Here is a 12992-nt window from a genome sequence, read left to right as displayed (position 1 = left end):
AGATGTCTGTATGGGGGAACATCACAGCAAGAAGGGACTTGACACTTGATGGGTTTCACTTCACATAATAGAGATGGTGAAGGAAAGTGGATTTGATTGTCAGCCTTCTATCCAGGCCTTACAATCTAGTACCAACAAATGCTCTGTAAGCAGGGGCGATCCTACCCAATTTGCCGCCCGAGGCGGCCTTCCTTTTTGCCACCCCCAGACGGGGGTCGGCGGGGGGTCCACGTCGCTAGTGCAATTGTGCTCTCTGCACTAGAAGAGCCGTATTTCTGGGTTTAAAACCGGAAATTCGGCTCTTAGTTACCAGGAACGGCATTTTTGCCTCAACTCACCTCATTGGCGGAGTGCCCCTGTCTGTAAGGCTACAAATGTATTGTTACTTTTTATTCCTCATCTTTCTGTTCAGGCCTCTCCTATTCATATTCCAGTCTATTATTCAAATCAATGCATGGTTGCTAGGGGAATTTGGACCCTAGCAACCAGATGGCTGCCATTGCAAACTGGAGAGCTGCTGAATAAATAAGTCAAAGAGCTCAAACAATAAAAATCAGCAGCAAATTGTGTCAGAATATCAGTGGGTTGAATGTAAAGTAGAAGACAATATCCCAGCTCTGACTCTTTATACAACAAGACGACAGTTCAGCACATGATTTAATAGTGATTTATTAGTGAAGAAACAAGTTGGATTACACAAGACAGGACACAAATGTCTTTGCTAGAGAGACTTCTGTCAGATAAACACGAGAGAACTTTGCTACTCGAATCATTTGCACGACGTTCCCCTCACAGCTCTTTATATAAACTCCTCCCCTCAGTTCTAAGCCACAGTGGGAGGAGTCCGTTGTTTTCCCGCCTCTCTGTCAGGCTCCGGGCGCATCAACTCTCAGAAGTCTGGAACGTTCCATTGCACCGCCCTGGGGGGAAGCAAGTCTCAAAAAACTGTCAGAATTCGCTTGATATTAAGACAGATAGGGACATTACTAGCAAGTGATGGAAAACTATAGTGTAAGTGTGCGGCAGACTGGAGGGTGACGCCATTAGAGCGAGACACTGAGAGAGGCAGTTCAGGCCGCTCCCCCTCCTGCCGGCTCGGTGGTGGTACAGCTCCAGTCGGTGTCAGGCTGCGGAGTGAGGCGCAAGGTGAGGTGAGTGGCTGCTGCTCTGAATCTCATATCCGGCTTGTGTTGTGTAGGGACGGGCCCGGGACAGGAATAGGCCTCGACTGGGAAATACGCGGCGCTACAGGGAAAGCTACTCGCACCTCTCCGGATGCTGCTACTGGGAGTTGTAGTTGAACTGTTATAGCTCAGAATTAGCAGCCGCCCTCACTGACTTTATTAGCGCTCAGGACTGAGTATAGCCTTCCCTTATTACTCTCTACTGGCACATCCCTCGCCTTGTCACACTCACTCACTGACACACTCACTGACTCGTCACTCACTGACACTCACTCACTCACTGACTCACACTCACGGAAACTCACTGACACTCACTCATTGACACTCACACTCACTGACTCACACTCACTCACTGACTCACACTCACTCACTGACACTCACTCACAGACACTCACTCACTGACACACACTCACTGTCACTTATTCACTAATATTTACTGACTCACTCACCGACACTCACTCACTGACTCACTCACTCACCGACACTCACTCACTGACACTCACTCTCAATGACACTCACTCACTGACTCACTGTCACTCACTCACTGACTCACTGTCACTCACTCACTGACTCACTGTCACACACTCACTGTCACTCACTCACTCACTGACACTCACTGACACACACTCACTCACCGACACTCACTCACTGACACTCACTCACTGACACTCACTCACTAACACTCACTCACTCACTGACACACACTCACTCACTCACTGACACACTGACACTCACTCTCAATGACACTCACTCACTGACACACACACTCACTCTCAATGACACTCACTGACTCACTGTCACTCACTCACTGACTCACTGTCACACACTCACTGACACACACTCACTCACTGACACTCACTCACTGACACTCACTCAGTCACTGACACTCACTCACTGATACTCACTCACTGACACTCTCACTGTCACTCACTCACTGACTCACTGTCACTCACTCACTGACTCACTGTCACTCACTCACTGACTCACTGTCACACACTCACTGACACACACTCACTCACTGACACACACTCACTGACAACTCACTCTCCAATGACACTCACTCACTGACTCACTGTCACACACTCACTGACACACACTCACTCATGTCAGCTGACACTCACTCACTGATACTCACTCACTGACACTCTCACTGACACTCACTCAGTCACTGACACACTGACACTCACTCTCAATGACACTCACTGATACTCACTGACACTCACACTGACACTCACTCAGTCACTGACACACTGACACTCACTCACTGACACTCACTCACTGACACTCACTCACTGACACTCACTCACTGACACTCAGGCCTGGATTTGTGGAAAGGCCACCAAGGCCCGGGCCTAGGGCAGCAGGATTTTAGGGGGGCGTCATGCTGCTCAACCTCACCCACATTGCTTCAAAAACACTGGGGATGCGGTAGAGATATAATCATTTTTTAAATTTCCCATGTGCCAATACCCACTGATGAAAATCTACACAAATAAAGGGGGGGGTGGGCCGACGAACGGCAGTGGGCCTAGGGGCACCCACTATGTAAATCCGGCCCTGCTGACACTCACTCTCACTGACACTCACTCACTCACTGTCATTTACTGACACTCACACTGACTCACTGACACTCAGTACAGACTGGGTTAGTACAATAGTTCCTGTAGTTCATGTGATGGATGTTCCGTTGGTACCAGAGGGCGGGACAGTTGGTTCCCTCCAATAACCAATCAGCTTCTCCACAGGGACCCACGAAGCTTTCCACTTATTAACCCCTTCACTCCCACACTCCTCCTCATACTTCTTGGCAGTACAGTCCCTTTACCAGTGTCTCTAAGGGTTGGGGTAGATTCAGGGAGATTTAGTCGCCTGGCAACTAATTGCCTATTCTGCTGGGCGATAATTTCCCCGAATCTGCCCGTCTGCCCCAACTCTTAACCCTGAATAATGATGTGTGTATAGCAATTCTACTAATTAACTGTCCCCTCCCCCCTTGCACAATCTCCTCTCATTAATTACTTGGGGAAATTCCATTATTCACTGAAACTGCCAGAACCTCCAGAGCTCCGCACTTTAACTGCCACTGACTATGTGGCTTCATACAGTCTATAGCAGGGTGACACCCCAATGTTTCTATATATCTGTAACCTTGTTATGAGCTAAGGGGGCCCAGTCTGAAGGTCAGTTAGGGGGAGATTTGGGGTGAGTGCTTATTTGTGCCCTGGGTACCCCTGGAACTATAGCAGGGTGACTTGTTACCCCAATGTTTCTATATATCTGTAACCTTGTTATGAGCTAAGGGGGCCCAGTCTGAAGGTCAGTTAGGGGAGATTTGGGGTGAGTGTTTATTTGTGCCCTGGGTACCCCTGGAACTATAGCAGGGTGACACCCCAATGTTTCTATATATCTGTAACCTTGTTATGAGCTAAGGGGGCCCAGTCTGAAGGTCAGTTAGGGGGAGATTTGGGTTGAATGCTTATCTGTACCCTGGGTACCCCTGGAACTATAGCAGGGTGACACCCCAATGTTTCTATATATCTGTAACCTTGTCACCCTGCTATAGTTCCAGGGGTACCCAGGGTACAAATAAGCACTCACCGCAAATCTCCCCCTAACTGACCTTCAGACTGGGCCCCCTTAGCTCATAACAAGGTTACAGATATATAGAAACATTGGGGTAACAGTCACCCTGCTATAGTTCCAGGGGTACCCAGGGCACAAATAAGCACTCACCCCAAATCTCCCCCTAACTGACCTTCAGACTGGGCCCCCTTAGCTCATAACAAGGTTACAGATATATAGAAACATTGGGGTGTCACCCTGCTATAGTTCCAGGGGTACCCAGGGCACAAATAAGCACTCACCCCAAATCTCCCCCTAACTGACCTTCAGACTGGGCCCCCTTAGCTCATAACAAGGTTACAGATATATAGAAACATTGGGGTAACAGTCACCCTGCTATAGTTCCAGGGGTACCCAGGGTACAAATAAGCACTCACCCCAAATCTCCCCCTAACTGACCTTCAGACTGGGCCCCCTTAGCTCATAACAAGGTTACAGATATATAGAAACATTGGGGTGTCACCCTGCTATAGTTCCAGGGGTACCCAGGGCACAAATAAGCACTCACCCCAAATCTCCCCCTAACTGACCTTCAGACTGGGCCCCCTTAGCTCATAACAAGGTTACAGATATATAGAAACATTGGGGTGTCACCCTGCTACAGTTCCAGGGGTACCCAGGGTACAAATAAACACTCACCCCAAATCTCCCCCTAACTGACCTTCAGACTGGACCCCCTTAGCTCATAACAAGGTTACAGATATATAGAAACATTGGGGTCACAGTCCTTATCAGGCAGATGGCACAGGGAATGTGGGAGGAGCTGAGGGAGAGATGAAATACATTCGTTATCTAATAGTTAACGAGATGAAGGAGTTGATAAGAAGCGCAGATGAAGCGACAGTACAAAGATCTCGGGGTACAAGAGTCAGTAGGTGAAAGGGCCGGGATGAGAGAACTTGGCACAGAATAAAGAAGCCAATTAGGCTGTAGGTCTGAATGGACATAATGGACAGTATATCCGACATTGCATTATTCTGAGCCTATTTATCCTTATTCCTGTAACCTTTTAAAGAGGGTTTTCAATTTAAAATAAATTTTAGTATGAGAGAGATTTATATTTTAATGCCCTTTGTAATTGGTTTTTTTTTTTATTTGTGGTTTTTGAGTTATTCAGCTTTCAACAGTTCTCCAGTTTGCAATTTCAGCAATCTTGTTGCTAGGGTCCAAATTACCCTGATATACCAAAAATATGCTTGATGCAAAATTTGTCTCTGGAGTTCCCCTTTTTTTATCCGACCCAGAAAGAAAACTCGTTCTCCTCGATCACAATGTTCAACCACAAAGCAAAACTGTTAGGGTCAGTGCTAAAAAAGCTAATTGAAATAAGAACATAGCATAGTGAGATCTTATAGTGTAGTCGATTGTTTTAAAGTGTTGTAGTTCAACACCTCCGCCTAATTATGCGCTAGCAGTATTGTGTGACTATTTCCATCACACATTCAATATTGAACACCACGTGCTGATAATAGGTGGGTACCCTCTATGATATGTTCTAGCGGTTTTTGTGCTGACCCTGCAGTTTTCCGAATTCCCCTAGCAACCATGCATTTATATGAATAAGAGACTGGAATATAAATAGGAGAGGCCTGAATAGAAAGTGTAGCCTTACAGAGCATTTGTGTTTAGATTGAGTCATTGACCCCTATTTGAAAGCAAAAAAGGGAAATGAAGCCCATTTGAAAAGTTCCTTAGAATAAGTCACACACTAAATATGAACTTAAAGGGCAACTATCGCGAAAATGAAATATAAGCTTCAGCATACGGAAATAAGAAACTTTCTAAATAAAATCAATTAAATATTCTGCATTGTTTCTGAAATAATCAAGTTTATCTTCACTATTCCTCTCTCAGTATCTGTTTCTCTTCATTCTCTCTTCATGCGGCAGTTGGGTGTCAGATATTCACTGACAGTTAGATCCAATATATCTTATAGGGGTGCTTCGTTTCCTAGCAGATGTATAAGAGCTCACTCAAATAACTGATTCCTGTACAAACAAAATCTAACAAAATAACTGCCCTTTGCACAAATCCTGCATGTAGAGAGACAAAAGGGATAAGGGATACTGTCATGGTGAAAATTTTTTTTTTTCAAAATGAATCAGTTAATAGTGCTGCTCCAGCAGAATTCCCAAAGACATGGGGGCAGCTGGGAAATTGACAAAATGTCTAGCCCCATGTCAGATTTCAAAATTGAATATAAAAAAATCTGTTTGCTCTTTTGAGAAATGGATTTCAGTGCAGAATTCTGCTGGAGCAGCACTATTAACTGATTCATTTTGGAAAAAAAAAACATTTTTCTCATGACAGTATCCCTTTAAACTCACCAGACATCATGTCTCTCTACATGCAGGATTTGTGCAAAAGGCAGTTATTTTGTTAGATTTTGTTTGTACTGGAATCAGTTATTTGAGTGAGCTCTAATTCATCTGCTAGGAAAGGAGCCCCCCTATAAGATATATTGGATCTGTCAGTGAATATCTGACACCCAACAGCTGCATGAAGAGAGAATGAAGAGAAACAGATGCTGAGAGAGGAATAGTGAAGATAAACGTGATTATTTCAGAAACAATGCAGAATTTTTACTTGATTGTATTTAGAAAGTTTTGTATTTCATTATGAGGAAGCTTATATTAAATTTTAAAGGTGAACCGCCCCTTTTAAGGCTTATGGCACAGGGGGCTTATTCTCATCCAGTGTTTTTGAGCCAGAGGAGAAACACACAGACAGATGACGGGTGGTTTCTATGTCTCCTTTGATTTGGGTTAGAATCATCCCCATGAGACTTAGGACTTCTGGTTATGGGGGTGCAGCAGCTGTACCCCAGTGCATTGAACGTGGAGCACTGAATTATTATTTTTGTTCTGTTTCTCCCGCAGACCCGGTACTGAATTCCTGCTATTGGACCAGCGTTAGGGCATGATGCTGTTCCTAGCGATTGCACTGGGGCTGATTGCCGCCATTTTCTCCCTGCTGGATGTGTGGTACTTTATTCGCGGTGCCTTAGTGGTACTGAAAGCTCGTATCCAGCCTGTAGTGAAAGACCTGCTGAAGGAGCACTCCTATTCGGGCATAGTCCTACCCCACGATCTGGACTTCCTGTTCCATATGAACAACTCCCGTTACCTCCGCGAGGCCGACTTTGCACGCTTTGCTCACTTCACCCGCAGCGGCCTCTTCCAAGCCATGCACTCCTTGGGCTCCAGCATGGTCATGGCGGGGTGCACCATTCGCTACCGACGCTCCCTGCGTCTCTGGGAGACCTTTGAGATACGCACCCGCCTCCTATGCTGGGACGACAAGGCCTTCTACGTGGAACAGAAATTTGTGGCTCTTAAGGACGACTTTGTGTCCGCCGTGCTGATGAGTCGGCAGCATGTTATTGGAAACTCCCCCGACAAGGTGGTACAGTCCATGTGCAAAAGGAAGGTGAGTTGGAGAAGACGGGAGTCTCGGGGGTTGCGTTGAGGGGCATTATTATTATTATTATTATTATGATATGCTACTTTCTATAGGGACATATACCCCCCATATAAAAGTGCTCAGAGTGATCTTCACATTCATTAATTCTCATAACTAATATCCTGCCTGTGCAACAGGAGTGCCTCTGCTTTTCTGTTCGGGTGACGGCCAAGCAGAATGTCAAAAGCTTCATTTGCTGATACATAATTTAGTGCAACAAAAGCAATGTTCACCCCCAGTGATGTTGCCAACTGGAGTTGTTGCTACAGTCCACACCAAGCTCAGTGAGTTATCGAATCATCGGTGTAAGTCATGGTGCTGACAGGCAGGAGGCGCTGCAGTGTATTAGATAGCAATGCCTCATGCCTGCCTTTAGTCTCTACATGTGGGAAATGACACTGCTATGGGCAACGAAATATAAAATCTACATTATCCTCTCCCCAATTTTTCTATAGGTGGAGTCCCCAGAGTATCCGGAGGAGGTCGTGCACTGGATCAAGTACAATGACAGCAGCAGCCAACAGCTGAGAGCAGAAAGTGGGGTGTCCAACAATTCCAAAGATGAATGATCATTCCTTTCCCTGTGTCCTGCGTGTACCCTCCCCGATCAATTTAGGAATGTGTCTGGACCTAGAAAAGTTAGAATGTGACCCCAGGGCTGCACAGTAAGGCTGTTAGCCGTTATCCTATAGGCGCTATAGTTATTGTTATCTTCTGGTTTGTTCTGTGCTCTTTTTATTTGTACTGTTGGGTATTCCAAGAGAGCTCAGCAGCCAATCATCTCACTGGATTATACAGAAGGGAGAGGTGATTTGAGTTTGCTTGTGTTCTTGTCACCCACAGTAACCAATCAGCAGGTAGTATTTACTAGTCTCTTGTCCGAGCACAAGCACCTGATTGGTTGTTGTGGGTTACTAGACCTAGAGCAAACTCAGTGACTGTTTTATGAGAGATTTTGTGTGCTTGCAAATTTCTAGCGTGGAACATCCCAGAAGGAAAGCTGTTGCCCAGGAGGGCCAGTTTGCAGTCACTGGATCATTCAAGTAAAAAATAGGAAAATATTATAGTATAATATTATAAATTGAAGGCAGAGGACCTATACACTGGTTTATTTAGGCATTATTTAAAGCGCTGCTTAGAAGTATCATGTGGTAGGACAACATCTTCTCTTTCTCCTAAACTTCTGGAACTGCTGTGTGCACTGCTCTACACATCCGCTTCAGAGAGTTGCTAGCTGTGCTAATAGATTGCAACTGGGCAGCAGCCGTGTGCTTTTTTATTAACAATACCAATCTGTCATCCAGCACTTTTATTTTCTCTCAATATCAGCACTTTAGTGAATTCCCCCCTTATAGATGCACCGATAATATTGTACGAAACTAATGTTCATATGATATTTGAGTGTGTGTGGTGGGAGACGAGACGACTGATATCGGCAGAAGACTTGTATAATGGTCGGCTTTTACATCGGGCTGGCCAGAAAATTTTAATCAGGCACCTTTGAAGGCACCCGAACACCATTGTTAGTGCTGAATCATCAGATACAGGTAGAATTCTATTGTTTCTATATGTATGTCTGACCATTCAGCTCTACACGTGTGTATTGGAACGAGCAATCTTTTCCAGGAAAGATCGTTATATAATGTCTATCGCCAACTTGACTTTATATTTAATATTTATTGGGATTTCTACATGGGCAGTGTTTGCACTGGACCCAATAGCACTTCAGGCTTATGTATTTATAGAGAGTTGCAAAACTCATGTGATTTATCTCTGTCTTCTCTTCGTTATGAACAAACAAACAAGCTTTTAGCTCTTGCTCAGTTCTGTACCTGCACCGACTGCCTAGGAATACTCCGCTTTCCTGTATAGAAGCACCTGCAACTCGACATTAGTTATTTCTAGCTATTGAAATGTGCTTTAAATTAGTTAGTGGCATACGTATATCTATGGAGAAGCCTCAGCAGCTGCTGGACAATATTTATATAAAATAGACGTTTACAGTATAATATATATACGGTATATATAATTGAAGGATATTTTATATAGGGATGCACCGAATTCAAGATTCGGTTTGGGATTCAACCTTTTTCAGCAGGATTCGGCCAAAACATTCTGCCCGGCCGAACTGAATCGGAACCCTTATTTGCATATGCAAATTAGGGGAGGGAAATCGCATGACTTTTTGTCACAAAACAAGGAAGTAACAATTTTTTCCTCTTCCCACCCAATTAGGATTCGGTTCGGTATTCGGCTGAATCTTTCGTGAAGGATTCGGGGGTTCGGATTCAGTGCATCCCTAATTTTATATTTTGCTACCCATTTTGTTAGCCTTGCACTAAGTAGCTTTTTCTCATAAAAATGTGCCTTTTTTGACTCCCTGTGACAAAAAAAGTCACAATTTAATAGAAAAAGCAAGTTTTGTGGGAACCTCACTAAAGTACAGACGGGGTGTAACAGCTCAGGAATTACGGGTAAATCAAGGGAAGACACCCCAAATATAAGTCTTTATAGCACTGAACAAAAAGGAGAACAACTTTCTTTTTCTGGAGGGTGAAAAGGATTTTTCATAGTGATTAGAGAGCAAGCTCTGCAGGCCAGGGACCACTTTCCTGTTTGTTTCTGATGCTTACTGAGTTTATTGTATGTTCCTCCATGTTATTTATTCTGGAAGCACTGCTGTGTAACTCATGGATATATTTTAGAATCGATTATCAGCTGCACCTCCTCCTCACTGGAGAGTAAAGGGAGCCTGACTAAATGGGAGTGTTGGATAGAGTGCTATGGAGAGAGTGGGTGCTGCACTATAGTTATTAGCCCATGTTCTACATGCGCCTGAGAGTTGCAGTTTGTGAATTGGGTTGAGTTTATTTTGGCAGTCACGTGACATGGAATTGATGTCTTTATTGCACTGCCGGTACTATGAGGGGCTGTAGAGTGTGAGCTCTATTGGTTGCTTTGTGTAAAGGTTTCATTCATGTTATTCCATGTCGTTCCTGTGTTATTTATTAAACAGACTTTCTCTTCTCCAGAGCAAATGTTTCCGTTGTTTCCTCTTTTCTTCCCAATTAGAAGGAATTATCTAAATGGCCTTTATTATTATACTTTTCAGTGGAATACCCTAATCCCCCGTCACTTTTATTCATTTCAACCAGTCGGCTCTTTACCTCCCACTTGTAGTACTGTAGTTTAATTAAATCTAACTGCTCTGCTGATTGCTGGTTGAGTTTGGCATCTGTACTGCTCCTACGTAGTAACTCAGACAACTTATGCTTCAGCCACAACATTAACTGTCATCCCTCAGTTTGTCCACTTGGTGGTGCAATAGAGTTGGGCATCTCAGTCCCAAACAGTAGAACTATACGTCACATCATACAGTCTGAATACATTACTGAACAAGCTAAGGCTCTGTCCCTGACTGAGGCACAATCTTGTGTCTATGTTACATACACAGCAGAGGAGGTCGATAAAAGACACATCAACTTCATCCATTTGTCCAACTACATCATTATTCTCGATCCCAATCTGCTTCCCCAAACCTTGGGATAATGATCTGTATCTCACACATATATTGATATTGTACATCAGTCAGGAACCCCACTGTCCCCTCTATACTCCTGCACCCCCAAACCTTGGGGATAATGATCTGTATCTCACACATATATTGATATTGTACATCAGTCAGGAACCCCACTGTCCCTCTATACTCCTGCACCCCCAAACCTTGGGGATAATGATCTGTATCTCACACATATATTGATATTGTACATCAGTCAGGAACCCCACTGTCCCCTCTATACTCCTGCACCCCCAAACCTTGGGATAATGATCTGTATCTCACACATATATTGATATTGTACATCAGTCAGGAACCCCACTGTCCCTCTATACTCCTGCACCCCCAAACCTTGGGATAATGATCTGTATCTCACACATATATTGATATTGTACATCAGTCAGGAACCCCACTGTCCCTCTATACTCCTGCACCCCCAAACCTTGGGGATAATGATCTGTATCTCACACATATATTGATATTGTATGTCAGTCAGGAACCCCACTGTCCCTCTATACTCCTGCACCCCCAAACCTTGGGATAATAATCTGTATCTCACACTTATATTGATATTGTACATCAGTCAGGGACCCCACTGTCCCTCTATACTCCTGCACCCCAAACCTTGGGGATAATGATCTGTATCTCATACATATATTGATATTGTACATCAGTCAGGAACCCCACTGGCCCCTTTATACTTCTGCACCCCCAAACCTAGGGGATAATTGGAATCATGGGTTTTCCTGACCGCAGTGCTGTAAATAAGGCCTTACATTGGCTCTGGTGTAATTTGCATGTGCACAATTCCCTGATTATCATCCTAAATCAACAATAAAGTGCAGCAGAGCCAATATTAACCCTTAGTTTGATTAAGAGAAAGGGATTCCCGTCCCTCAGAGCTGCGAAATCAATGCGACTTTAATGCCTTTTCAGAGATGAAAACAAAATTTTCCTTTCTTTTGCTCTTCATTTTCAGTTTTTAAGTAAAATATATTACAGAGAAATATTTAATTGCTTAAAAATTCTGAATCCCTTTAACCTCTCAAGGAATCCATAGATACAGAATATATACCGGTTGGTTACGTTCAGGGTCAGCAACAGGGAGGACAACTGGCAATGCTGCAGGGCAGAAATTATTTTTCTGTTCTAGCAGTGGCCCTTGGGCAAAATATGGGCCCTTGTAGTGTTTGGAAGGAAAGAGGGGCCTCATCAAGTAGTTTAAGGCCCCGCAATTTCCTTTGGCAGTTATAAAAAAATTCTCATTGCAGTTAAAGTCAGTATCAGAACTGAAAGGTTCAGTGCAGAGGCAGCCAGAGAGTTGGAATGAGAAGAGAGGCCTCTGTTATTGCACAGATCAGAATTGCAGCAGAAAGTAGGGCCATCGTTCCCCAGAGAGTCTTCCTCCGTCTGCTCACAACTCACTGCACACACTCGTCTCACCTCTTCATCCCCAGTGAATGGAAACCCTGAAATATTAACAACTGATAAGTCACACAATTTCAATTCCTTTAGATCTACCAGTACAAGAATAATGTCAGACTATCAGCAGAGATTGGTGCCTATAGTAACACTGGATAATAGTCTCTGGGAAGGGAGTGTGACTGTGGGATAGCAGGTATAGTAGGGAGAGATGTGCCTATAGTAACACTGGATAATAGTCTCTGGGAAGGGAGTGTGACTGTGGGGATAGCAGGTATAGTAGGGAGAGATGGGTGCTCTATTAGTAACAGAGGGATAATAGTTCTTGGGAAGGGAGTGTGACTGTGGGATAGCAGATATAGTAGGAGAGATGTGTCTATAGTAACAGTGTATAATAGTCTCTGGAGAGTGTGACTGTGGGATAGCAGGTATAGTAGGGAGAGATGTGTCATAGGGTACACACTGATAATAGTCTCTGGGAAGGGAAGTGTGGACTGTTGGGATAGCAGGTATAGTAGGGAGAGATGGTTCTATAGTAACAGTGGGATAATAGTCTCTGGGAACGGAGAGGGACTGTGGGATACCAGGTATAGTAGGGAGAGGATGGTGCCTTAGTACAGTGGATAATTATAATAGTCTCTGGGAAGGAGTGTGACTGTGGGATAGCAGGGTATAGTAGGAGAGATGGTTTCTATAGTAACAGTGGGATATAGTCTCTGGGAGGAGTGTGACTGTGGGATATGCAG

The 12992-nt window shown here is 44.3% G+C and overlaps 2 protein-coding genes across 5 annotated transcripts in view; one reads left to right on the top strand and one right to left on the bottom strand.

Annotated features, from left to right (window-relative positions):
* Positions 1-853: 853 nt before the first annotated feature.
* On the top strand, positions 854-10301 carry them6.L (thioesterase superfamily member 6 L homeolog). Of its 3 annotated transcripts, none has more exons than XM_041565395.1 (3): positions 854-1146; positions 6686-7235; positions 7724-10301. In XM_041565395.1, exons 2-3 carry the CDS (start codon positions 6726-6728, stop codon positions 7835-7837), a joined length of 624 nt encoding a protein of 207 aa, XP_041421329.1. In that variant the 5' UTR covers positions 854-1146; positions 6686-6725; the 3' UTR covers positions 7838-10301.
* A 1426-nt stretch (positions 10302-11727) lies between these two features.
* LOC108719463 (ly6/PLAUR domain-containing protein 2) overlaps positions 11728-12992 on the bottom strand; it is a 26397-nt gene continuing 25132 nt past the window's right edge. For both annotated transcript variants that reach the window (XM_041566695.1, XM_018268318.2), the window contains one exon: positions 11728-12293. In XM_041566695.1, the coding sequence (XP_041422629.1) occupies positions 12073-12293 (221 nt within the window). In that variant the 3' untranslated portion in view covers positions 11728-12072. The remainder of the gene's footprint in view (positions 12294-12992) is intronic.

The sequence above is a fragment of the Xenopus laevis genome, chromosome 6L (assembly GCF_017654675.1).
Source record: "Xenopus laevis strain J_2021 chromosome 6L, Xenopus_laevis_v10.1, whole genome shotgun sequence".
Classification (NCBI taxonomy): domain Eukaryota; kingdom Metazoa; phylum Chordata; class Amphibia; order Anura; family Pipidae; genus Xenopus; species Xenopus laevis.
Note: the sequence above shows the minus strand (reverse complement) of the source record. Positions and strands in the feature narration are given on the sequence as shown.

Bases quoted from the DNA above. Each gene is read 5' to 3' on its own strand.
- them6.L (XM_041565395.1), top strand. From the start codon at position 6,726: ATGATGCTGTTCCTAGCGATTGCACTGGGGCTGATTGCCGCCATTTTC. The intron at 7,236-7,723 runs GTGAGTTGGAGA...ATTTTTCTATAG, and splicing joins AGTCCATGTGCAAAAGGAAG to GTGGAGTCCCCAGAGTATCC.